Raw genomic sequence first — 25,129 nt, forward strand, 5'->3', positions numbered from 1 at the left:
TGATTCTTAATCTGTTGAGTTCAGTACCTCATATCTCATAGTATTAATTATCTTCAAATATTTGGATTTGGGGGTTATTGTTTTAGTCTTCTTTGTATCTGAGAATCCCTATTCATCTGCCTGTTGCATATACAGTAGTCTATCTCAAGGGACTGGGTAAGGCAAGATGAGACATGATGCTGTGAAAGGTTCTGCAGCAGCTCTCCAGTGCCTCTTAGGAGTATTGCTCTATCTGTCCGGCTCCAATGACCACACTGAACACTTGACCTATTAATAATTATCACAGTTCAATGCTACTCAGTCAAACTGGAAAATGTCCTGCTGTTTCATCTCCAACTGATCATCTAATGTTTGCCCCAACTACATGCTTTGAGACTCAAGTTGCTGCTATCTTATAGGTTGTGGTTTCTTCTGGTTGGATCTGATCCTACCTGCTTTCTATTTGAGAAATTCCCTCAAATATTTTAAATTCCCTAAGGGCATTCTTTCTTCTTTTTCTACACTATTACTAATATATTCTCATCATTTCACAGGATGTTGGGCAGGAGGAGGGTAAAAATATATGTTCAGCCTGCCAATGATCCACAATGACCCAGGGAGAATGCCAATGAGCTGAGATCTCCAATACTGTGATTAAAGTTTCTCCTGTCATTTCTTGATTAGCTCACATTCCATTTTCTAGCAATTTCCTCAAAATGTGCTTATATTTGAAGGACAGTTTGGCTAGATATAAAACCCTTGGCTCACACTGTCTTTTCTTTGAATACCTTCTAGATATTGCTCTATTGTCTCTTGGCACTGAATACAGCTGTAGAGAAATCTGATATCAGTCTCATTTTACTTCTGGATCATTTCATCTAGTTGCCCACCAAATGGCCTCTTTATCTTTGAAATTCAGTGTTAGTAATATATATATCTTACAGTTGAATGCCTAGGTCAATTTTCCCTGAATTTATCAATATCAGGTCTTCTTATACTACGTGGAATAGGCTTCCTTCTTGAGGAAAGTCTTCTTGAATTTTATGTATAAATATTTCTTCTGTTCCATTGTTTTGGTTTTCTTCTTTAATGTCTCCAATTATGTGTACGTTGGCTCTCTTTTGCCTGCCTTCTCTAACTGTAATTTTCTGGCTAGCCCTTACATCTATATTTGTTTTCTTTACCTGCCTTTCTTATTTCTTATGACCCTAACCTATTCTTCTTTATGTTCCTTGTAAACTAGTCTTCATTTTTTGAAGTGTTACTATATTTTTCTTCAATTTCTTTCTTGAGATTTACCAGGTCCAGTTATTTACCAGGTCCTATTATTTGGCCATCTCATCTGCATTCTTGAATGTATGCCTTGTAGTTTTCTTCAGAGTTTCAAGCTTCATTAAGTCAATTAATTCATGTTAGAATATTGGAATATAATTTTCATCTGCTGTTGCATGAAAGAAAGTTTTTGCTATTCTTTTTCCTTTTATTGTTTTTCTTTAGAGTACTTCTCTAAAGATTTGGTGTTTACTGCTTTTTAGTTTTTCATATTTAAAATGAGCTGAATTCCCCTGGACCAGATAATACAAGGTCCCTATGGAAGTGTGACATTCTTGCTCAAGGATTTCCTCCTCTATTGCTACTGAACTGAATGGCTTCTTCAAAATATGGCACTTCTGTGAAGCCATCTTCTCTAACCTTGAACCTCATCTGGTTTAGGAGGCTTCTATCTTGAGCCTTGAGCTCCCCCAGTTCCTTCAATGGACATGCATAAAGAGCCACTGTCCCCACTTGTCATAGTGTTTCCTTTGCTTTTGGAAGATGGTGCTTTCTGATATCTACCACTTATGGGCCTTGCTAGGCACTTTCCACATGGTATTTAACTGACTCCCCCAGTGGCTGCACTGGGTTCAATTTCTGCTCTGCTCATGACACTTCCATTACGATGTACTTCTGCTAAGCTTCCTCTACATTCCCAGTTCTCCCCATTACATTGCTGTGAGTTTCAATACAGGTTCTGGGTATTCCAGTTGTTTTTGGCTAAACTTACAAGGAATTGGGAGTTGTGGGTTTTCTTTGGCTTCTGGTTTTGCTGAATATGTGACTTGTGTTTTTTTAAAATCTTTTTGTTTGGTTCTCATTGTTCCTGAAAGATCACACAAAGCAACAACATGGAAAGCTTCAGAACTAAGCTGCCACTGTGTCCTTAGGAAATACAAATGTCTTTGAATTTTAATTGTTTTAATATGTTAAAATTCAAAATGGCAAAGTAACTTTTAACCATATCTTCAGGCCTCTAACTTTCTCACGTTCCTCTCAAATTTGAATGTTAAGTGTCAAATCTTAAAGTGTCACAAACAACTCCAAGTAATTTTTGGAGTAGGTTCCAACTTATAACTTTATTTTCATGAAACAGAACAGAAAATGGAGGCTTATACATTGTGTTAATTGTTCAAGGTCACAGAAGCAGCTGGTGGCTGAATTAGCACTGAAATCCTGGCTTCTTCACCCCTAGTGTTCTGTTAATAACACCTACCTAATGAGTTGAAAACCAAGCATTATTGAACCTAGGCTTCAGGGAACATTCTGTTTTACCAAAGTCAAGAGAAACAAAGGCCCCCACACAAGGACAGCATATGTGCTATACTCAGACTACCCCTAAGTTATTCTTTTTTTCAACCTGTAAAAACATAAGCCTCTTTTGGAAAAGAAATTTGTAACCAGTTGGAGGCAAGAAAATAAACTGTTTCCCTAACAACGTTATCTGCTGATGTTCTGTTTTTAAAAGATCAGAAGAAGTCTAACTTTTTTGGGAGTTCTTATTTTCCACATGAACAACACTGAGGATGTCAGCAGAGAAGTGCAAAGCTTTACAGAGCTCGGTTACATACAGCCAGCACAAGTTCCAAATTCAATCTAGGGAGTACTCTGAAGACTAATGTTTTTGATTTTCCACCCACCACATACTCAATAGACATATAAGCCACTCCTCTTTTCCTTACCATTCTCCTATTAAAACTACTTGTTAGTATAAATATGGCAGGAGGAAAGTTTTAAAGCAAAGAATTAACAAAAACTGGTAAAGAAACAATAAATAAAGACTTGGGTTTTAATGCCTAGATATTAGGCATAAGCTAGATTCTGTCATAAATTCTAGCACCACTCCCCATTTCTCAAGTAATACATAATGCTTTGTTCATCAATAGTGTTACAGATTTTTTAAAAGTCTTTTTCTTCCCCATACTCCAAAAACCTTTGGATATGGGTTAAGCAAAGCAAAACTGCCTACAGAATTCAAAGTGGCTAGTCTTTTGTTTGAGGTAGTACTGACCTGTACTGAACTGATATAAGTTTTCAAAGACAGATAACAATGATAATGGGGATGATGATATGAGAGCTACATACATATTAATATTTAAATGGTTTAAGAGATTGCTGTATGTAGTCTTCTTGTCTACAACATCATTCTATGACTTCTATTGGTGCTGAATTTAAACTTCATCTAGTACACGCCAAATTCTTACCTGTTTTATACTGAGTTTGTGATTATATACAGAAGTAAATATATTTCACTCGCATTGGAAGAAAAACTCTACATTTCCAATTCTTGAACTCATTATAAAATAATTTAAAAATTTCCAGGAATGTAGAATAAAAAGTTTTAAAAGGGCAAGTTGTTATTGGTATGATTTATGAATATCATAAAACTAAATCTGTTTTTCCTAGTATGTATTGCTCCATCTACTCTCTATAAATTTTTTATAAATTAACAACTGTGTTTTGAGATCTTAGTATTTTATTCTGCACCAAACAAGAGAAAATAACTTTTAAAGAATAACTTTATATCTACTGAAACAGTAATTCTTTTTATTATCTGTCATAGGTATTTGTAGTAGAAACCACCAATAGAAAACTCAGCATAACATGTGAAATAAACTCTAAGAGCAACAGTCACTGAGCACTAATTAATTCCACCATACAGTTATCTGTGCACCAAACCTGATGATCAAACACCAGTTTCGGTCCTCCATCAGCAGCAGTATCCTCACTGAGTAACATCCATGTGTTTGTGTCAATGTCATAACGATAGAAATCACTTTTCAGAGATTTGCTGTTCCTCACAGAGGAATCCAAATAACGCCCCAGTGTGTAGATTTGCCTTCGTTGAATGTCAATGCACATTTTATGACATGATCTAGCACTAGGACCATTCTGTGGAGAGCAAAAAAAAGAATGAAAAGAAAAAAATTCAAAGAATAAATAACAGAAGACAAAATTAAATGCCGTATTTTGTTTACTTTCACGAAAAGGTTTGCTCAGAATCTTGTATCAAGTCCAACTAATATATATGTCCAATACTAGGCTTAAATCTCTAGGGGAAAATAAAAGAAGCAGTAGGAGACACAAATCTTACTTAGAAAAGCTTAAACTCTACCAGGAAAGATGAGATGAACTATTCTCTATTCTATGGCACTCTGTTTATAACACTTATATGGCTTTTACTATATACTCCATTACATTTTAGTCATTTGTGTATAGACCTTAATTCTTTTGTACATGTCAATCTACTTAAAGACACATTTGGTTTTTCAAAATATTTTTGTACACTTCATCAGAATCTAGCATAAAACAGGCACTCCTAGAATATTTAGAATTTCATAATTGGTAGGAACCTTAATAAAAGTGTAGTTTAATGATCTCCTTTTAAAGATGAGGAGATAAGCTCAAAGAGGAATGATATCACCCTGAAAGCTAGTAAGCTAGTGACAGAAGCAGAATGAGAATCCAAGTCTTGACTTCTTCATCCAGCCTTTACATTATATAAAATTGACTCTCCTGACAATAAATGACTCAGCTGCATTAAACTAGGGAACAAAATGAAGAACAATATGTTATCAATAAAAATTAATTAGTTGAGATCACTTGTATCACAGGACAGAATAAAAGGTAAAAAAAGAAAACAAACAACAAAAAACTGTAGTATAAGGCCCAAAAAAGGAGTTCATGAAAAAATAAAAAAAAGGAACTTCAATTGGGTAGGACTGGATTATCTGAAAGAGGGAAAAGAAAAGAGAACTAATATTTGTTAAATATCTACTAAATTCTGTCTATATTATTTCTATGTATGTGTGTATATATTTCATTTATCCTTGTAACAACTCCATAAAGAAATAATACCACCATTTCACAAAGTCTAAGTAATCTGTCTATAGTCACAAAACTAAGATAGAGAATCTAAGCCCCAGTGTAACCAAGCCAAACACTGTGTTCTTTCCACTCTTCCAGATTGTTTTCTCCCGAAGATAAGAGAAACAAAAGCAAAAATACACTAAATACAACGTGTGGGGTTATGACTGAGATAAAGAATTCCTGCCACAGAAATAACAGAGTTGAAGTATAAGGTAGAAATAGAAAGCCTGTGAATGACTGACAGAGGAGAACTGAATGTAATCTTGCAAGCATTAAAAAATTATTATAGGTTTCTAGAGAAGGATATAAAATAAAAAAGCAGTATTATAGGAAGAGTAATCCAGCATTATTTAGATTAAATGAAGGAATAAAAATATTAGACAGGAAGAACAGTTTGACATTAGTGTTATTAATCCAGATATTAAGTTGATTTAAATCTGTAATTTAGTGTTCACACTAATTACTATTTTAAAAATTATTTTTAGAGATTTTTGTGAAGGGAAATCTTCAGCAGATAAGGTAGAAATGTTACTTAAGAAAGAATTTCCGCTCCAGCGGCCATCTTGCGTCCCTGTGTGTGCGCTCCTAACCTCAGCTGGTCTGCCCGAGAACCCCTAAGTGCCAACCCTAGTCCCCTACACGGCCCCATTTCCATTGCAACAAGATGAAAGAAACTATCATGAACCAGGAGAAACCTCGCCAAACCGCAGGCACAAATGCACAGTGGTGGGAAAGGAACTGCTTGCAGAAAGAAGGTGGTTCACAGAACAGCCACAGCAAACAACAAAAAACTTCAGTTCTCCTTAAAGAAGTTACGGGTAAACAATATCTCTGGTATTGAAGAAGTGAATATGTTCACAAACCAAGGGACAGTGATCCACTTTAACAACCCTAAAGTTCAGGCATCTGTGGCAGCAAACATTTTCACCATTACAGGCCATGCTGAGACAAAGCAGCTGACAGAAATGCTACCCAGCACCTTAAACCACCTTGGTGCAGACAGGCCGACCAGTTTAAGGAGACTGGCTGAAGCTCTGCCCAAATAACCTGCGGATGGAAAAGCACCACTTGCCACTGGAGAGGATGACGATGATGAAGTTCCAGATCTTGTGGAGAATTTTGATGAGGCTTCCAAGAATGAAGCAAACTGAACTGAGTTAACTTCTGAAGAAGAAAAATCTTGAAGAAGTTACTGGGAGCTGCTATTTTATATGACTGCTTTTTAAAATTTTGTTTATGGATCTGATAAAATCTAGATCTCTAATATTTTTAAGCCCAAGCCTCTGGACACTGTGGCTCTTTTCGGTTTTTGCTTATATACAATTCATTCTTTGCAGCTAATTAAGCTGAAGAAGCCTGGGAATAAAGTTTAAAAAAGGTTAATAAAGTTCTTTACTTAGTAAAAAAAAAAAAAAAAAGAAAGAAAGAAAGAAAGAATTTCCTCTGTAATTAAATAATCTGAAAAACAAGTATCAGGTAAGATATAATGTATCGATGCCATATTTCCTAGAGTGTAAAATCTGAAGTTTTAATAGGAGAATAACAGAATTCCTTGCTTCAGCTTAATTAGCACAAGTGCTATTAAAATGATGAGCAAATTACTCATCAAATTACAAATTAACTAAGGAGAAAAAAGGGAATAAAGATAAGACTAGAAACCAAGAGACTACAGAAGAGACCAAAAAAATAGAGAAAATTAATAAAGTTTTTTTTGAAACATTCATAGAATTATAAACCACTAGCAAGACTAATTTTTTTTTAAAGGGAGAAAATACAAATTGCCAGTATCAGAAATGAAAGCAATACTATCAATAGAAATTAAAAACAAAATAAGGAACTATCATTGAAAAACAGTAAAATTTGACCATGTAGATAAAATGCACATATTCCTTGGAAAAAATATAACTTATTAAAATTGACACAAGATGAAAGAGAAAATCTGAAAACTTGGATTCATAATTTTAAATCTTTCCACAAAGAGAAGGCCAGCCACAGATGCCTACACTCGTAAAATTTATCAAATACTTAAGGAAAAAAATAGTATCAATTTTACACAAAATTTTTCAGAAAACAGAGGAAGAAAAAGACCTCCTTTTTTTAAACTTGTATTCTATTCATTCCTAACTTACATATTTTACGAGGACAACATAACACTGAAACCAAATAACAATATTACAAAGGAGGAAGAGCAGAAGTGACATACGGGTAGCTAGTATACCTCATGAATACAGAAATAAAACTAATCTTTAACAAGATATCAAATAGAATACAGCAATATATAAGAATAATATTTCATAACTACAAGGGTTTTATTTCACAAATGCAAAGTCAATTTTACATTTGAAAAATCAATCAAGGTAATTTTCCACATTGAAAGAGTAAAGGGGGAATTCCCTGGTGGTCCAGTAGTTAGGACTCTGTGCTTTCACTGCCGGGGCCTGGGTTCAATCCCTGGTCAGGGAACTAAGATCCTGCAAGCCGTGTGGCATGGCCAAAAAAAAAAGTAAAAGAATAAAGGGGAAAAATACACAATCTTACCAATATATATATTGTAGAACAAGCACTTGATAAACCCAACAAATATGCATCAGGAAGAACTCACAGCAAACGAGGAATAGAAATGAACTTCCTCAATCTGATAAAGAATGTATGAAAATCCTAAATCTAATTTTCCCTTTAATGGTGAAATACAGAATGCTTTCCTGCTAAGACATGAAACAAAATAAGGATGTCTATTCTCATCTCTTCTATTTAATACTGTACTGGAAGTCCAAATCAGTGCAATAAGGCATCAAAAAATAAAATTAAAAGTTATGACAGAAAAAGAGAGTGGAAAGAAAGAAGTTAAAATTGTCTCTATTCAGAGATGACAGGACTATTTGTTTAAAACATCCTAAGAAATCAACATATAACAGAAGAGAAACCTTTAGAAATAATAAATGGACTTAGAAAAGTGACATGATACAAACAAATTGAAAATTAAAAATGTTTAAGTTTCATTTACAGTAGCACGGAAAAACAAAATACACTGGGATCCATTTAATAAAAATAAAAAGGACCTCTAATCTGCAAACTCCGAGTGCTGGGAGGTAATGAATAAGACTGAAATAAATGGAAATTTAACCCTGTTCATGGATTAGAAGGCTCAGTATCATTAAGACATCAATTATCTCCAAATTGATTTATAGACTGAATACATTTCCAATCATAAGTCCAACAGTTTTAGAAACTGACAATATGATTCTAAAATTTATATGAAGATGTAAAGGACCTAGAAGAGTCAAAATAATTTTTAAAAAGAAGAACGAAAGTGTCTTACATTACTTGACCTGAAGGAGTGTCATACTGGAATATGAATAGACCAAAAGATCATGGAGCAGATTAGAGTGTCCAAAGAGAGACATATACTTATATGCTCAATTGATTTTTGTTTTGTTTTGTTTTTGCGGTACGTGGGCCTCTCACTGTTGTGGCCTCTCCCATTGCAGAGCACAGGCTCCGGAAGCGCAGGCTCAGTGGCCATGGCTCACGGGCCCAGCCGCTCTGCGGCATGTGGGATCTTCCCGAACCGGGGCACGAACTCGCGTCCCCTGCGTCGGCAGGCGTACTCTTAACCACGGTGCCACCAGGGAAGCCCTCAATTGATTTTTGAGAAAGGTGCCAAAGCAGTTCAACAGGGAAAGAAGACAGGGAACGACCAGAACTCTCATAAATTTCTGGAAGGAATATAAAATAGTACAACCACTTTGGGAAAAGCTTTAACAGTTTCATCAATGGATGCTAGAAGGGCAAAAGTTTGATGAGTAACAGAATATTTTCATAGTCTCAAAATGTCTCCTCACAAATTACTTATTAATATGGAGTGGGAAATCTGGTGAGCACCCTTCTTAACCAAGTGATCAAAGCTAACATCAGACAAACTGACATGATGTGCCGGTCTCCTGACAGGACATACTTAGGAGGACCCGATGTCCTCCACATGGCATTCCTGCTAAAAATGCTTAACCTATATCCAATCCTGGGGAAACATCAGGCAGATCAAATTGAAGGATAGTCTACAAAACAATTGCCCTGTATTCTTCAAAAATGCCAAGGTCAAGAAAGACAAAGAGAAGTCAAGGAACTGTTCCAGACTAAAGGACACTAAAGAAACATGACACTGAAATGTACTGCATGATCATGAATTGAGTCCTGGGTCAGGGATAGAGGTTGGGGGTAACAGTAAGATACCTATAAAGGACATTATTAAGGCATTATTTGGGTAACTGTTTATATGTGAAAAGGGAATGTGGATTAAAGCAGCAGTTCTCAGTGCAGTCTGGGGTCTTCAGAGATTCTACAAAGTCAAAGTTATTTTCATAACAATACTAAGATTAAAAAATGTGTCTTTTCACTCTTACTCTTATAAGTGTATGTGATATTTTCCAGAGGCTACATGACTTTTGATATAACAACAGACTGAATGCAGAAGCAGATATGAATCTGGCTGCCTTCTATTGTCACAATTAAAGAGATTTAGAAAACTATAAAACAGTGCTACTTGATATATGATGGTTGTCTCAAGGAAAAGCATTTTATGCAATTGTTTGAGCTGCAAGCTGACGTAGCTGCTTTTTCCAGGAAACATGATATTTACTCAAAAGAAAACTAACAATCCAAGTACGGTTATTCAGACATTTTCTGAAAAATAAATGAAGTATGTTATCCTTGAAGAAAAACAACTGATAAAATTTGTTGCCAATAATAAAATGCACATTTTTAAGCAAATTTAGAATTTTAGAAAACTTCTACCTGACACTGCGATCTTGACACCTTCCCAACACTTAAAAGAATTTTCTAATGAGAGTGATCATATGTGGTTTGGGGGATACTGTATAATAATATGTCAACATTTGAAGATCTGCATAACTCAGGGAACCAATATTTTTCAGGTGACCAACACACTGAGCAAAAAAACAAGCATGGGTAAAAGATCCATTCAAAGAGCAACACAGATCAGTGGCTTTTAATGTAACAGAATTACAAAACATTAGCTGATATGGTTTCAGAGACTACAGTGCAATTATTTTTAAGAAGCAAACAACTTGTCAATTTGGGGTATAAGATCAAAAAAGTACATGTGCTATTATATAAAAAGGCTACTATTAAAATAATAGTTTCCTTTCCAAGAATGTATCAATGTGAGGTCCAATCTTCTTCATATATCTCACATAAAACAACATGTTGCAAAAGATTAAATGCAAAAGCACATAAGAGAATCTAGCTGTCTTCCACTAAGCTAGATATTAAAGAGATTTATAAAAATGCAAAATTAAAAATACAATTTGTCTTGAACTGATAAAAACTTACATGCATATCTACATGAACATTTAAAATAATTATTCTAAAAACTGAGCCATTCTATTATCTTTCAATCTACTACATGAGCTATTAGATACATTATTTAGTCTAAGTAAATTAAAGTGAATTAAATTAATTTTGGTTTTTCTGTGTGATTCGATATTTTTATAGATTATACTCCATTTAAAGTGAGTATCAAATAATGGTTGTATTTCCCTGTGCTGTACAATATATCCTTGTTGCTTAATTATTTTATACATAGTAATTTTGCTTTTTAATTGCATATCATACTTTTAAAACATATGCACTGGGGTATCATCCAACAATAAAACTTGTACTTACTGGTGTAAAAAACAAAATGAAACTGTTCAATTTTGGAAGGAATGAGCATTTTGCTGGAGCCATATATCCTCATTCACTTCACTGCTGGATCAACAAAAGATTTTTAGGTGTTTAAATGAAGAAAGTAGTAATAAATTATAACAAATCTGAATTCCAGTACTGGATCACCACTTTACTTATCTCTATGGACTTCAAAATAACAGAAAAAAAGTATTCTCATCAAAATAATTTCTGTATGTTCCCAGTACTAGTTTTAAATAATTATTAATTGCATTCTAAATATAACTTAGAATATTACATTAACATTACTTTTGAGGACCCCTGTAATCCATCGCCCTTTCCTGCCAAAACAGCCACTCTCCTGAATTTTGTATTTGTCATTCCTTTGCTTTTCTCCAGCATTAATTTTTTATTTAACTTATCTGAACTATTTACTCACTAAAGAGTAAGCATATGATCCACGCCTTAAGGAATTCAGAGTCTCCATAGGGAAACAGAAATGTAAACCAATCATTATAGTAACCCATTCAAGGAATGTAAGGGGTTAAGTGTTCACACCTAAGGAAGCTTCTAATTCTGGTTAGGGAAGTCAAGAAAGGCTTCACAGAGGAACTGAAGTCTGAACTGTGTTTTAAAGAGTAAGTAGGCATATACTACATAAAAGCTGGGTGCATGGGAGGAGCAGCCTCTGTTAATTCCAAACTGGGAAAACACTATTACAAAGAACACAGGTGAGAACGTTGAATAATTCTAGCAACTATAAGTATGGCTAGCACATAAAGTCAAAAAATGAGGCTAGAAAAGTAGATGGGGACCAAATTATGATGAGAAATTTGAAGTTTTTACTCTAAGCAAAAGGAACTAAGGTAGATAAACTTCATTATTGTTGTTGCTGTTATTACTCACACTTCCCTGTATCTATGCCCTTGGATAGTGCTGCCCATCACCCAATAACTGTGGATTTGGTCACATGACTTCTTTGGGGAAAATGGGACAATGATATATCTAATTGAGAGCTCATGTCTACTTCATCCTCCTTGCAGCCCTGCCCCTACACGAGAACAAGACTCATGCTAGCCAACAGGAAGATGAGTGGCTATGTAGAACAGAGCCAAGTAGTCTCGGAAGCTAATCTAGACTAGCTGACAGTCAGCTGACTCCCAGCACATGAGTGAGCCCAACCAATCTACAGACTTGTGAACAAAATAAATGCTTATTACTATATGCCACTAAAGTTTTGTGGGTGCTTGTAATGTAATATATGGAATGCAGTAGATAACAGAAACAGGGACTGAAGCTAACCATAGGGTTTAAGCAGAGATGTCACATGGCCAAATGTTTTTTTTTTTTAAGACTGTGCTAATGAATGGACAATAGACCTGGAGATCAACAATGGAAGCAAAAACGTTTAAGAAAGAAACCACAAAGCTGGAATTAGTGCCAAAAGGAATAGAGAGGAAGAAACATCTGAAACGCAATACTGAGTGCTAGAACTGGTGGAACTTTAGGCCCTAATTAGATACCCTCAATGAAGAAGAGGGAGGATTTCAGGATGAACTGTAGGCTTCTTGCAAGAATAATTACAAATACAACTAACTAAGATTTAAAATAGTTTAAGAGAAATCAGATATGTATTCTTTTAAGATCTGTCTTTATTTTTGTTGAGGATAAAAATAATTATTTCAGAAAATGGTACTTTAATATTGAAAAGGCAAAGGCCATTTTCATAGGGATAATAAATAGAAATCAGAATTTTAAGATCTCTTTAAAAAGATAAAAACTACCCAAATGATTAACAAAGGAACACACCAAGTAAACAAGAATCTAATTTCCTAAGATTAAAGACATAGCACCAGATTTTAAAAAAATGGCCGTTCTAGATTAAAATCAGTGGTTTTGAATTAGGTCTTTTCCTCCCCTTTTCATTTGCTGCTACTACTGTTTTGTTTTAGTTTATTTTTCACCTTGTAATCTGAAATTGCTTAGAGGGAAAAGTACAATAAAAAATTCTATAATGATTTAAAAAATAATATATGAATATGTGCTTTATATCAGGGTATAATTAATTATGCACTTACATAATTCAAAAAATTAAATAAAAGAATGCCGTAAATCCAAGACATCCTATTCACTATGGAAAAGCTTTATGTATATATGTATCAATAGACAGACTCACACATGAATACATACATACAAGTTTAGTTAAAAATAAAATATACATCATTTGTGAAAACTGATAAGATAGTCAAATAGTGAGGGGCCAAAATAGTAAGATAGTGAGGGGCCAAAAGCACATTCTTCCAAAGGAAATAAAAATAAGATAAATGTTCAAAATAAGAGTAGAGGTGACAAGAACATAAGAAAAATAATAGTTACACAGTTACATTTTAACTAAAGTGGTTAAAAACTAAATTACATTAGATACCCATTTCTATTTATCTCTATAAAATAGATTTGTTCATGTACCAATAGTTGAAGAACCAGGTATAGAAGCTGGAATGCAAGAATACTTAAACCAAACTTGTCACCACAAATTCTTCTGCTATCACTGCTGATAGACATTTACAAAGAATACAAATCATTCAGAAAAAGAAGTGTACGACCACACCCCTATCGTAATACAGATGGATGAAAAGTCTGAGAACTTGCCTCTTTCTCAGTGTCTCTAGAGATACATGTCCACTGGTTCTCTTTCACACTGTACGCCCAGAAGTCAGCAAGATCTTGTGTTCCATCCCAGCCACCAAACAAATAAACAGTCTCTGTGAAAATTAGAAAAATATGTGCAAAAAAAATAAACTTAAGAACAAAATTTAAGTATAGGCACCCAGATAAAGCCATTGCTTCTAAGATCATTTAAGAAGGTACATCTAAGTAAACTTAAAAATGAGATTTTTTAAACTGGTTAACATTCCAAAATAAATACTAGTACTTCCTAAATATAGGCATACGGAAGGGCTGCTGCAGAACCACTATCTTGAGAGATTTATAAATACAAAGATAACTAGAAGGCATCCCCTAAGATTCAGATTCCATAGGTCCTCAGTGGGTAAAAAGAGTCAGTACTCTTAAAGTGTCCAGGGGGAATCCTGATGTGCAGCCAGTTTAGGAGTTTCTATGTCAGGCCACAAAAAATTTACATTTACCAGCTTCTTAACAAAGCAGCTTCAGATAGTTAAAAAAAAAAAGGGGGGGGGGGCTTCCCTGGTGGCACAGTGGTTGAGAGTCCGCCTGCCGATGCAGGGGACACGGGTTCGTGCCCCGGTCTGGGAAGATCCCACATGCTGCGGAGCGGCTAGGCCCATGAGCCTGCGTGTCCAGAGCCTGTGCTCCGCAGCGGGAGAGGCCACAACAATGAGAGGCCCGCATACCGCAAAAAAAAAAAAGGGAAAAGAAAAAAAAGAAATCTCGAAGAAATATACAGTGCAAAAAAAATATATAATATAAAGCTATCTAGCTACTTCTGAAAAAACTTCACATTAAAACTGTTTTCTATTACAATACAAAAAACAATGGTTAAAACTAGCTGTGAGTTAAAGTTAGATATCTTAAGAATAAAGTGATGCATAGCCTTGATATTCCCACGGAAACTGGGGGAAATTTTTCCAAATATATTATGGTGGATTTAACTCCTCAGAAATCAACTTTTAAGTCATTCCAGGTACCTTGAGAATTTGGTTTCTTCTAATTCTGAAATGTCTATTATACCTATGGACTTTATCATGTGATAAAACATTTGCTCCATGACCAGTGAAAATTTTTACCTTTCTTTATAAAATAATAGTGCCTTTCCTTTCTTCAAATATTTCTTCCCTTTGTAAATATCTTATGTCTACTTGTTATAATGCCTACCATTTTTTTAAGTTAAATATAATACATTACATGAAAACTATAAAGCCATCTACTCTCTGACATGCCCTAGGCCAATATATGCGGAGACTGTCATCTAAATTACATCCCATCATGAAGGGTTGAAATGCACCTGGAAATATTGTAACACTACTTAAGAAAATTCTTGCCATTCATAGAGATGTCTTATAAGAGATTTTTGTCATATTTTCATATAATTTCAAACTCTAAGTGAATTTTCTAAGTGAAAGAACCTAGGGGAAATTAAAACAATGCTTCTGGATAAGAACAGACCACTGGAACAGTTCTAGTGCTAACTGGGTAATCAGGTATAGGTCACTTAACTTGCCTGGGTCCTGATTTTTTCATTTACAAACTCTCAGTGTGGTGGTAAAGTTCTTCATATATAAGTTACATGAAAACATTCTGAAGGGTGTCAAGCATGAACAGCATTTCTACCTTTAAAACATGCACATATACACAAAATACTTTGTAGTTACTAAGTACCACTGATGCAATTAAAACAGTATTATTGTATGTTTCTGTGTCTAACCCAGTACCTAGAACACTTTTGGCTCTATATAAATGTGAAATAATGGAAACTATTAGAAAACTGCCATCTCTCAGAAGTATAAAACAATCCATTATCATTAGTTAAGTAACATTCTGTTTCCCAAATGGCACACAGTAATGCCCAGATACTGAGAATTCTACAGGAAAAAAATTAAAGAATTTTCATCTGACTTAAAAATTATTTGCCAAGGCCTCACTATAAATGCAATTAACCCCATTAAATTCTGAAGCCTGGAGAGGGAGGGGGTATATAGCTAAAATAGCAATAGCAATTGACCTTTTGTTTTACAGTGTTTCTGGGCACCCTTTGGATAAGGTTACCCTGGTTCACTAACTTTAATAACCCTTCCTCTTGGGATCTGGGTTCTCAATGTTCTTTCTGAAAAGCAGGTCTCTTTGTACGCATAAATTCTCACAGCAAAGAAAACCCACATTTCCACAACAGCCTCATTGATAGCTGAGCAAAATAAAATCTGGCACAGAGCAAGCATCCCAATGGAATTAATCCAAGATGTCATTCTTGTTCGTGAATGCTCTGTGGTCCCAGTTAAAGTTTAATAGTAAAACTGAATGAATCAGATGGTAACAGGACCTTTTGACATACCTGAATGAAATGTGTAAGAAAATTTTAATCATTTAATCATTTAAGTTAAATCATTCAGGAATGAAATATTATCCAAACACCAGCGAAAATATTATTTAATGCATAAAGGATATCAAAAACTTTTAAAGATTATAGAAATAATCAGACAAAACTGTAGTGAGAAGAAAGTAGAAAAAAGAAAATGCTATTATTTGCAACATGGCAGTAGCTTGGTTTACGATGTCCACTCTCTTGCTTATAGGTTATATAACAATTCAGGCACATCCCTAGGGCAGTATAATCCTCCTCATGCAGCAGCCCTTTCTCTGTATTTTTTCTTAAAGGAGCACAGGCTACAGAGGCTATTTCTCTCAGACTCACTGAAATGTTCACTCAACATTTTTTGAGTACTAATCTGAATTGGCAAGGCACTTTAGAGAATAAAAATAAAGAAGACATCATCCCTACCCTCAAGGAGCTTACAATTTAGTGAAGAATATAAAACAAGTACATTAATCACCACAATGCAATGCAGACTAAGTGTCGTAAGAAAGGTAAAAAAGCACCACGGGGGTTCAAAAAAGGGAAGAGAATATACCAGATTGAGGGGACTCAGGAAGATTTCATGGTGACAGTGGTATCTGACCTATGCATCAGAAAGTGGCTTTGCTGGTAGAATGAAGGAAAGAGAAGAGGACTTTTCAAGCAGGGTAAAAAGTAAAACAAGGGTACAGAGACAGAAAAACACACAAAAAAGTGTTTTAAAAGACACAGAATCTAAAGTCAGGCAGATCTTGGATGGAACTGCAGCTCTATCACCACAGCTGTGTGACCAACACCAAATTCCTTAACCACTGGTTTCCTCAGCTCTAAAATGGCACAGAGTACCTATCTCCTAAAGCTACCATGAGAATTAAATAATGCATGCACAGTGGTGAAAACTGTGTGGTGAATAAATGCACTGTTCATTTTAAAAGAACAAAAAAAAGTAGTGGAGTGGAGGTAAGTTAAAAAGACAGGTAGTGGCCACATAATGAAATGGGTTAAATGACAATATAAAGGTTTTGAACTCGACTCCACAGACAGTATAGTATTAAATAGCAACAGAAGATTTTAAGCAGAGATGTGACATGGTCAGATCTGAACTTGCAGCATATAGGACTTACGGAAAAGGAGGAGCCAGGGAAACAGAAAGATCGGAAATAAAGTGACCAATAATAGCCTGTGTTCAAGATATCAAACCAATTTCATTCTCAGAGACTAAATGAATCAATCACCAATCAATCAATCAGTTATTGCTCAGGCCACAAAAGCTAAAATGCAACCAGTCTTTTTTACAGGTTTTTTCGTATCAGTACTAAATAACCCCTACAACTACTTACTACCAATAGTACTAATCTATAAATCTTATATACGCTAAGAAAAAGGTAGAAATGTTAACACAGCAGTATCTTCACACCATTTTGCACAAAGAAGCAGGCTTTTTATTTTATAAGCCCAACTGCAATATCTATCCTCCTCCTCTGATCCTTAGGGGTAAGTCAGACTATGCTGATTGCATAATCCTCCACAAGATGGCACACTATTTTCGTAATTAAATCCATCTTTCCACTTTGAAATAGTATAGAATGCATATACTATGCACTGACATAACATGGGCCCAACCTTAGATAAAATTCAAGTGTCAAAAAGAAGAGGTAGGTGGAGGGTTACTAGGCTTGTAAAAGAGGTTAGCTTAATTCCTAGTTTAATGTAGACACTAAGAGAAAAACAAATGAAATTAAAAAAAAAAACTTTTAAGAAACACAAATTTATATTCAAAATAAAAATGAACCCTGTCAGGACATTTAGTTTAAGAGTTTAATCCTTCTGAAAGTGTAGTTAATAGGACATTAGATTGACATTAGAATTTTTGAAGGGAAGAATAAGTTAGAAGGGGAAAGATATTTTATATGCTCTTTAACCTTACCTTCTTTAGCCATTCCCTTGAACTCTCAAAACCCAGCAGATTATCAACTGGATTCATCTGTCTCTCTTTTTAAAAAGAGCTATATTTCTTTCTTTTTTTTTTTAATTGGTGAATTTTTGTGTAGCCTTTTTTTTAGTTAATTCATTTATTTTTGGCTGCGTTGGGTCTTTGTTGCTGCGCGCGAGCTTTCTCTAGTTGTCCTGAGCGGGGACTACTCTTCCTTGCAGCGCACGTGCTTCTCATCGCCGTGGCTTCTCTTGTTGCGGAGCACGGGCTCTAGGCGTGAGGCACGCAGGCTCAGTAGTTGTGGCTCATGGGCTCTACAGCGCAGGCTCAGTAGTTGTAGCACACGAGCTTAGTTGCTCCGTGGCATGTGCGATCTTCCTGGACCAGGGCTCGAACCTGTGTCCCCTGTATTGGCAGGCGTATTCTTAACTACTGTGCCACCAGGGAAGTCCCGAGAGCTATATTTCTTACATAGGCTATGATTACAAAACTAGAGACTGATCTTTTGGGTGAATTCAACATATGGTTGTAATTTCCCTGCTAAAAGGTTGTATTTTCTGCCTATGACAATATACTTTGTATTAGGGCTATATTTTAGAATTCCTTTCTGATAACAGTATGAAAGAAAAAAATTCGTGTCATACGTAGCTACAGAAATACAGCCATATGAATATATTTGTATTTAAAAACTAAAACCCATGTTTACCTACTTTCTTCAATAGCTTCTTTAAAGAATATCAAGGAAAACCATTATGTGGCATTAAAAAAAAAATGAAAGCACGTTACATATAATTGGTACAGTCAGAGAGGTTCAGATTTCCACAGAACGGTTCTTTCAAGTGACAAGCAACTTCTTTTATAGATACCAAACACTGGGATTTTGCCTAAATCTTACTACCTATTCTGCTTGAGAGAGAGAAAAAGGCTGGTACCGTAGGTTCTTAAAATTCAATGAGAGTTGAACAAAGAATTGCCTGGTACCATGGATATTTTAAGTTTTCATCTGGACAGACTTCCACACTGAAGCAAAACAGACATGTCTTTTTCTCTATTTGCCTTATTTTACCCAGAGTTGAAACCCAATTCAGAGTTGAATAACCTAAGTAGAGAAATGCCAGGTATAGGAATAAATCAATAAATCAATAAAATTGACATACACTCCCAAGTAGGACAAAATACTACATTCCTTCTCTACTACATTCAATACAATACTACATTCTTCTCTGGTAAGAATAATAGAATTCACTTAGGATAGAAGAAAGCTTTGAAAAATCAGAGTAAAATTTATGCCACCATGTACTTTTTAAAATGGTGAGTCTATCCTTAAAACTGTAGCAAAATGAAAAAAATATCTACAGACTGAAAAAGGAAAAGAAAGTTCAGGGACTATTAATTTTTAATATTTAAGAAAACAAGATAAATGAAACACTGGGAAGCAATAATTGCTTCGAAATATAAGTCACTTTAAAAGAAGCTGAAATGAGCTCTATGAAGTTTCAGTCTAGTGAAATACCTGGCACATTGGAAGCACTCAATAAATGTTAGCAATTATTAGGTCAGCTATTGTTCCTCACTCTTTATATCTGTAATAGCTTTTAATAAGGATGTAAAGGAATCAACTATGTTTTTCAATTTCACTTTATGGTATTTTATAAGTGAAGTGATATGCTTTATTAGTATTTATGTATTTAAAATTTGCTGAGGTCTCAGGACTTAGCCCTCACAATCTACTGTATTTTCTGTTTTCACCTATCATACCTGAGATTTTCACTGTATCTTCCGCATTAGAAAACTAAGAACCACTATAGTAACAGCAGCAAAAACATGGGCTTTGGAGCCAGACAGTCCTACAGATCTGTGTTCAAATCCCAGCTCCACAGCCCTGGACACAGCACGACCTATTCTGTAAAATGAAGGTATCTACCTTTTCAGTTGTAAATGAAACGTATGAACATATAAAAGTGCTAATCGCAACCTCTACATGTAGTAAGTATTTAATAAATACTATTACTCCTCAGGTTAAAAATAAAAAGTTTTAGTCTAGTGAAGATGTTCTTAACTCGATGATCTGAATTCATGGATTCTCTTCCAGAAAAATGTACATACAAAGAAAATTTTGTATATAACTTCAACAGATTAAGAACCCTTGCTTAGGAAACCTTCAAATTGCATATTTAAAATAAGGACTGGGCTTCTCTAAACTGTATTTCACTACTTAGGCACCAACCTTATAAAGACAGAACTTCTAGTTTCTTCAAATTCTACTTGGGGAAAGTCACTCTACTACTAAATTAACCTAATCCTTAACGAAAAAGTTCTTAAAATGAATTTTAATATTTTTTCCTAAAAATCTAAAAGTATATTTATCCTTTCCTTTGTAAAACATCAATAAGGGCAATATATACAAAAGATGAAACAATTATACCAAAATACTATTGGTTAGTTAGAACGTGGAATTATGAGTGAGATATTTTTTCCCTCAACACAGCACTGCTTTTCATGTTGTTTTAAATTGCTTTTCAAAAATTTTTAAATTGTTTAAAAATATTTCCACTGTGAGATTCTGTCAAAAAAACAAACACAAAAGAAAGATCTCTAAATTTACATCAAATTCTCTCAGCAGAACTAATCAGTATATATTTGTAGATTAATATGTTGCATATAAAAATACATATTATATAAATAATATATATTGATACTTACATATAAGACATTATTTCATTTAACTCTCACAGCAACTTAATTTATTATTCCTGTTTTTATTGTCATTATAACTCATTCAAGATCAAACAAAAAGTCGGTGGTAAAGTCAGGATTGAAATCCAGGTATGTCTCTCTCTCTCTCTCTCACACACACACTTCTTTCCCACACACTCAACCTCCAACCACTATATTTAATTGTTATATCAGTAAGTCTGGACTAGAAAAGGTTCCTTCAGAGACTTAACAAGAAATACAACTTTGAAGATAATTAAAATCAACCTGATGATAGCAGTTATAAGACTCTGGTACATAAATGATAAAATAAAAGTATATGAAACCACCTTGGTAAATTATGCTATTAATAATTTTACAATAGAAGTACAATTTCTAGAGGAAAAAATTCCAAAGATATCCCAGATTCTGCTCCTACACCCAAATTAAATTCAGAAAGCACCAACTGTTACCCTAAAAAAATGCAAAGTCTACATAACCTTTAATTTTTCTACCTAGATTCCAAGGTAATAAGAACTACAGCTTTAAGGAAATATAGTCTATATACTAGAAAAGAACAAACAGAATCACCAGAAAATTTAAATATATTAGAGTATAACCAATAACATAAATTCACCTCAGAAAAATATTAGCATTTACAACAAATGACATCATGACACAATCCAGTCATCAAGGTTTAAAGCAATATCAGAGTGTAGTTTCCAAGTAAATATTTTTCTTTCAACTCGAAGGAAAATGGATTTTAAAATTTTGATTCAGTTCAACAAATATTCAGTACACACTTACTCCATACCAGGCTTTGTGGCCATAAAAATAAATAATGCAAGATTCTTGTTTTTCCCCTGTCAATAAGATATTGGGGATGGGAGGTAGAAAGGAGAAAGCTGAATAGAGAGGAATGGGATACATAACACCTACACAAGCAACTCTAAAACAATTTGGAAATCATTATAGTAAAAATAATAGTATGAACAAAGTGCTATGTAAATACAGAAACGGAAATGATTATTCTGCCTGGACCTGTCTTCCTGAACCCCAAACAATATATCTAACCGCTTACTTGACGTATCTATATACTTGAATGTCTAACTGGCATCTCAACCTGTCTAAAAACAAGTTGCTGAACAACCCAACATATTTAATCCACTTGTTTTACCCATCTTAGGGAAAGGCTATACTATTTTCCCAACTACTCAGGTCAAAACCTTGAGTCATTCATTACTCGTTTCACTCACACTTCATATCCAATCCATCAGTAAATCCTGTCAGCTGTATGTGACATCTTCAAAATACATCCCAAATCTGACCAATTCTCAACACTGTGATCACCACTCTAGTAAAAGCCAATGCTATCATCACTTCTCTGGTAAGGAACTGCCTCGTTAAAGGTCGCTCTGCTTCTGCCCTTCACCTAATTTGTTTTTTGTTAAAATGCAAAGTCAGTAACATTTCTCAAAACCCAACAATATTTTCCTTTAATCATCTCACTATGAGTAAAGGTTAAAGTTCTTACAAAAGAGCTCAACACAACTGCCCCTCACTACCTCTCTGACTTTATCACCTTTACTCTCTTCCTCACCCACCTTATATCTAGCAACAAATAATCTGGGGAAAAAACAAGAGTAGAGGAAAGGTGGGCAAGAGTTTACTTTGGAAACACTATTATTTCAACAATGAATACCACTTACACAGAGCAAGGAATTTCATTTGAAATTTTATATGAATACCAGCAGTATTTACTTACCATGTAATGTCAAAACTTAATAGAAATATTTAACCCTTTAAAAAATATATAGGTAATGAATCTTCCCAATAAACTCCACAAAGGCAGACAAAAATATTACATACCATTTCAAGAGTATCATGAGCCTCCTTAAAGCCCATTCATGAAGCCTCATCTAAGAAAACAAGGAAATACTAAAAAGGATAGAGCATGGTGATAGCAAGGAATATAGACAGCAACGGTTAACTGAAACAAGAGTCGGAATGCCAGGGTATGGCAGTGAATAGACTTTTGAATGGCATTTTTAAAATTCCTTTTGTTTTCTCTTGATATATCAGATTCCTGGATTACCCACCCTCACAACCAGACACGTGTTTAAACTTAACCTAAACCACTGTTCTAGAGTCTTATGAAAGTTCAAAGCTTTTTCTGACTTGGTTGACTCCTAGGGCATCTTTCCTTACATTTCTCTCCGCTTCCAGACACCTGAATCCTCAGAAGCTGCATTTCTCCTCTATCTCAATCTGGATCCCAACCCTAATTGCATCACCAGTTCATTTATATATATTTATAAAGAATTCCATACCAATATGTTTTACACACCATCCCTATAACCCATACCCCCTATTACTCATATAAAGGATCATCTGAATGTGGTTAAACCCCTTCAACTTCACCGTTCACACAGTACTGTTTCCACACTATAAGTGGTAATGGTAACATATTGACCATCAAGCTCACTTGAGTTATGGACAACTTTATATTAACTATCATGATTATTTAGTTTTACCAGACTTTAAATTTTTGGTTCCTGTTAAAGGCTCAAAATCTCATTTAATCATCACACATGGACCTAAATAAAGCTTGACCCAGCATTCAGAAAGTTTGGGGGGGGGGGGGTGGAAAAAAAGCACTGAAACAGACACAAAATGGCTCTAAATAAAAATTCCTCTATTGATGGCTAAGTCCCTAAATATCCTATAGTAGAAATATTTGCTTAAAAATATATTCACAGAGTACTTTTATTACATTTTTATCAACTAGTGCTCATACAGAAGTATGGATACTGATCAATTTTTCATTGTAGACCTTTGTCAACCTATAATAAAGCCTCAGAAACTATGAGAGATTATGTCTTTAATGATTCCATCTGGAATATATCCCATGCCCATAATAAGTCATTCTTACTTATTTACAATGACTTACTTTAAGTCATTGCTTTCTTATAATTATTGTTTCTAAAGCAAACCAAGTAAATACTGAAACAACCCTTTTCCTCTCCTTGAAATATTTTTTTAAAGGGAATGGGGATAAGGACCTTGAGTCCGCTGAAACCCTGCCCTTAATGCATAAAACCAAGATATTACAGAAAAATATGTGGACCTTTATCACTATATACTGTTTTTTACTTAAAGGATCTCTGACCTGAAAAGTCAGCATTTAATCGTCAATGACTCTGCTCACACAAAGTTCTGTCAGGATATTTGCCTATCATTTGAATCTTCTCATTTTCCATTCTCAAATATCATGGATTACAAAAAAGGAGAAAAACTTCCTCTTTTCTTACACATTTATTTTACCTATTTTATATAGTCCATATTCCATAATAAGCAACACAGTAAGCACTATGAAAATTCCTTCTGCTCCCTGATAAGGTGAACTTTAAATGTTAAAGTAAACCACATTACTTTTGCATTTAAGGAAAACAGCATTTTGTCTAGAAAATTAAAGTAGCTTTTCAACACTCTTTTTTAGTATTTTATTAGCAATTAAAAAAAAGAATTTAATAATATTTTCATCATGACTGAGAAAAAGAAGAACAGCATTATAAATTCCACTGTATGTTCAAAAGAGGAGAAATGCTACTGTAGACAATCTAAACACAAATTTTCAACTCTTTTTTTATACCGTATTTAATTTTGCATTAAAAAAACCAATTTCTGTATAGATCTGGTTCTTTGAGAAATAAGCATGTGCGTATTTACTGAACTCTCAGGTAGTAAAAAAGATGCTTAGGACTCTACAGCTGAGTCAAGCCTATTTTTGTGGGAAGGAAGGGGTCTGGGAAGAGGGGCCAAGATAAGGAAAGCAAATTCCTATGCCTCAAAATGAACCTTTTCCAAAGAGACCCTAATAATACTCCCAAACAAACTCATAGGTTACTACACAAATTTAGCAGTTAATTGTAAATATAATAATTCCTCCTTTTACTTATAAAACATTTGTGAAAATACATTAATGCCTAGATGATTATTATCTGCATTGCAATAATCTTAGTAATTATAATGAGTCAAAAAAACCTTATTCCTGAAGCACTATTGTCAGCATAATACAATAATAGAACAGAGTTTTTATTACACTTGGAAAAAGTAAAATATTATTTGGGTGGATACTGGCATTGTATGTGGTAAAGTTTTCTAAAACCAAATAATCAAATAAAATTATACAAAATTCTTGGTATTATTTGCTTTTCAAGACGGTAGTTTGAAACCTATTATAATTTTAGCATTAATCTCTAAATATAATGGTATTTAAGCTGTTCTAGGCTGTTGAAACCTAAGCAAAATTTTCAGTATCAAGTTGCAGAATAAAATTAAAAAGAAGACTAAAACAAATTATTTATAGGCTTGTGGACAGTGTTTAGCAATTTATGCATCTACCAACACTTAGGCTACTTAATTTTATATTCTCTCCCTCTAAAATATATCTTAATTCTCTTTTACTGCAACAATTCCCATATTACGGCATTAAAATATAAATGCACTAAAAATCCAGAAATACTCCACAGTATACTACGGAAATCAAACACATATAAAACTACACACACACACACACACACACACACACACACACACACACACACACA

The 25,129-nt window shown here is 34.3% G+C and overlaps 1 protein-coding gene and 1 pseudogene across 4 annotated transcripts in view; one reads left to right on the forward strand and one right to left on the reverse strand.

Moving 5' to 3' along the window:
• Window positions 1-25,129, reverse strand: part of MKLN1 (muskelin 1) — a 178,651-nt gene that overhangs the window by 54,264 nt on the left and 99,258 nt on the right. For all 4 annotated transcript variants that reach the window (XM_027101903.1, XM_027101906.1, XM_027101904.1 and 1 more), the window contains exons 9-10: window positions 13,495-13,607; window positions 3,973-4,185 (exon numbers count right to left, since the gene is read on the reverse strand). In XM_027101903.1, coding sequence (XP_026957704.1) covers window positions 3,973-4,185; window positions 13,495-13,607 — 326 coding nt within the window. The remainder of the gene's footprint in view (window positions 1-3,972; window positions 4,186-13,494; window positions 13,608-25,129) is intronic.
• Window positions 4,192-6,727, forward strand: LOC113618093 (transcription factor BTF3 pseudogene; annotated as a pseudogene).

This window comes from Aethalodelphis obliquidens, unplaced genomic scaffold (genome assembly GCF_003676395.1).
Source record: "Aethalodelphis obliquidens isolate GAN/ISIS:26980383/991018 unplaced genomic scaffold, ASM367639v1 scaffold5, whole genome shotgun sequence".
Classification (NCBI taxonomy): Eukaryota; Metazoa; Chordata; class Mammalia; order Artiodactyla; family Delphinidae; genus Aethalodelphis; species Aethalodelphis obliquidens.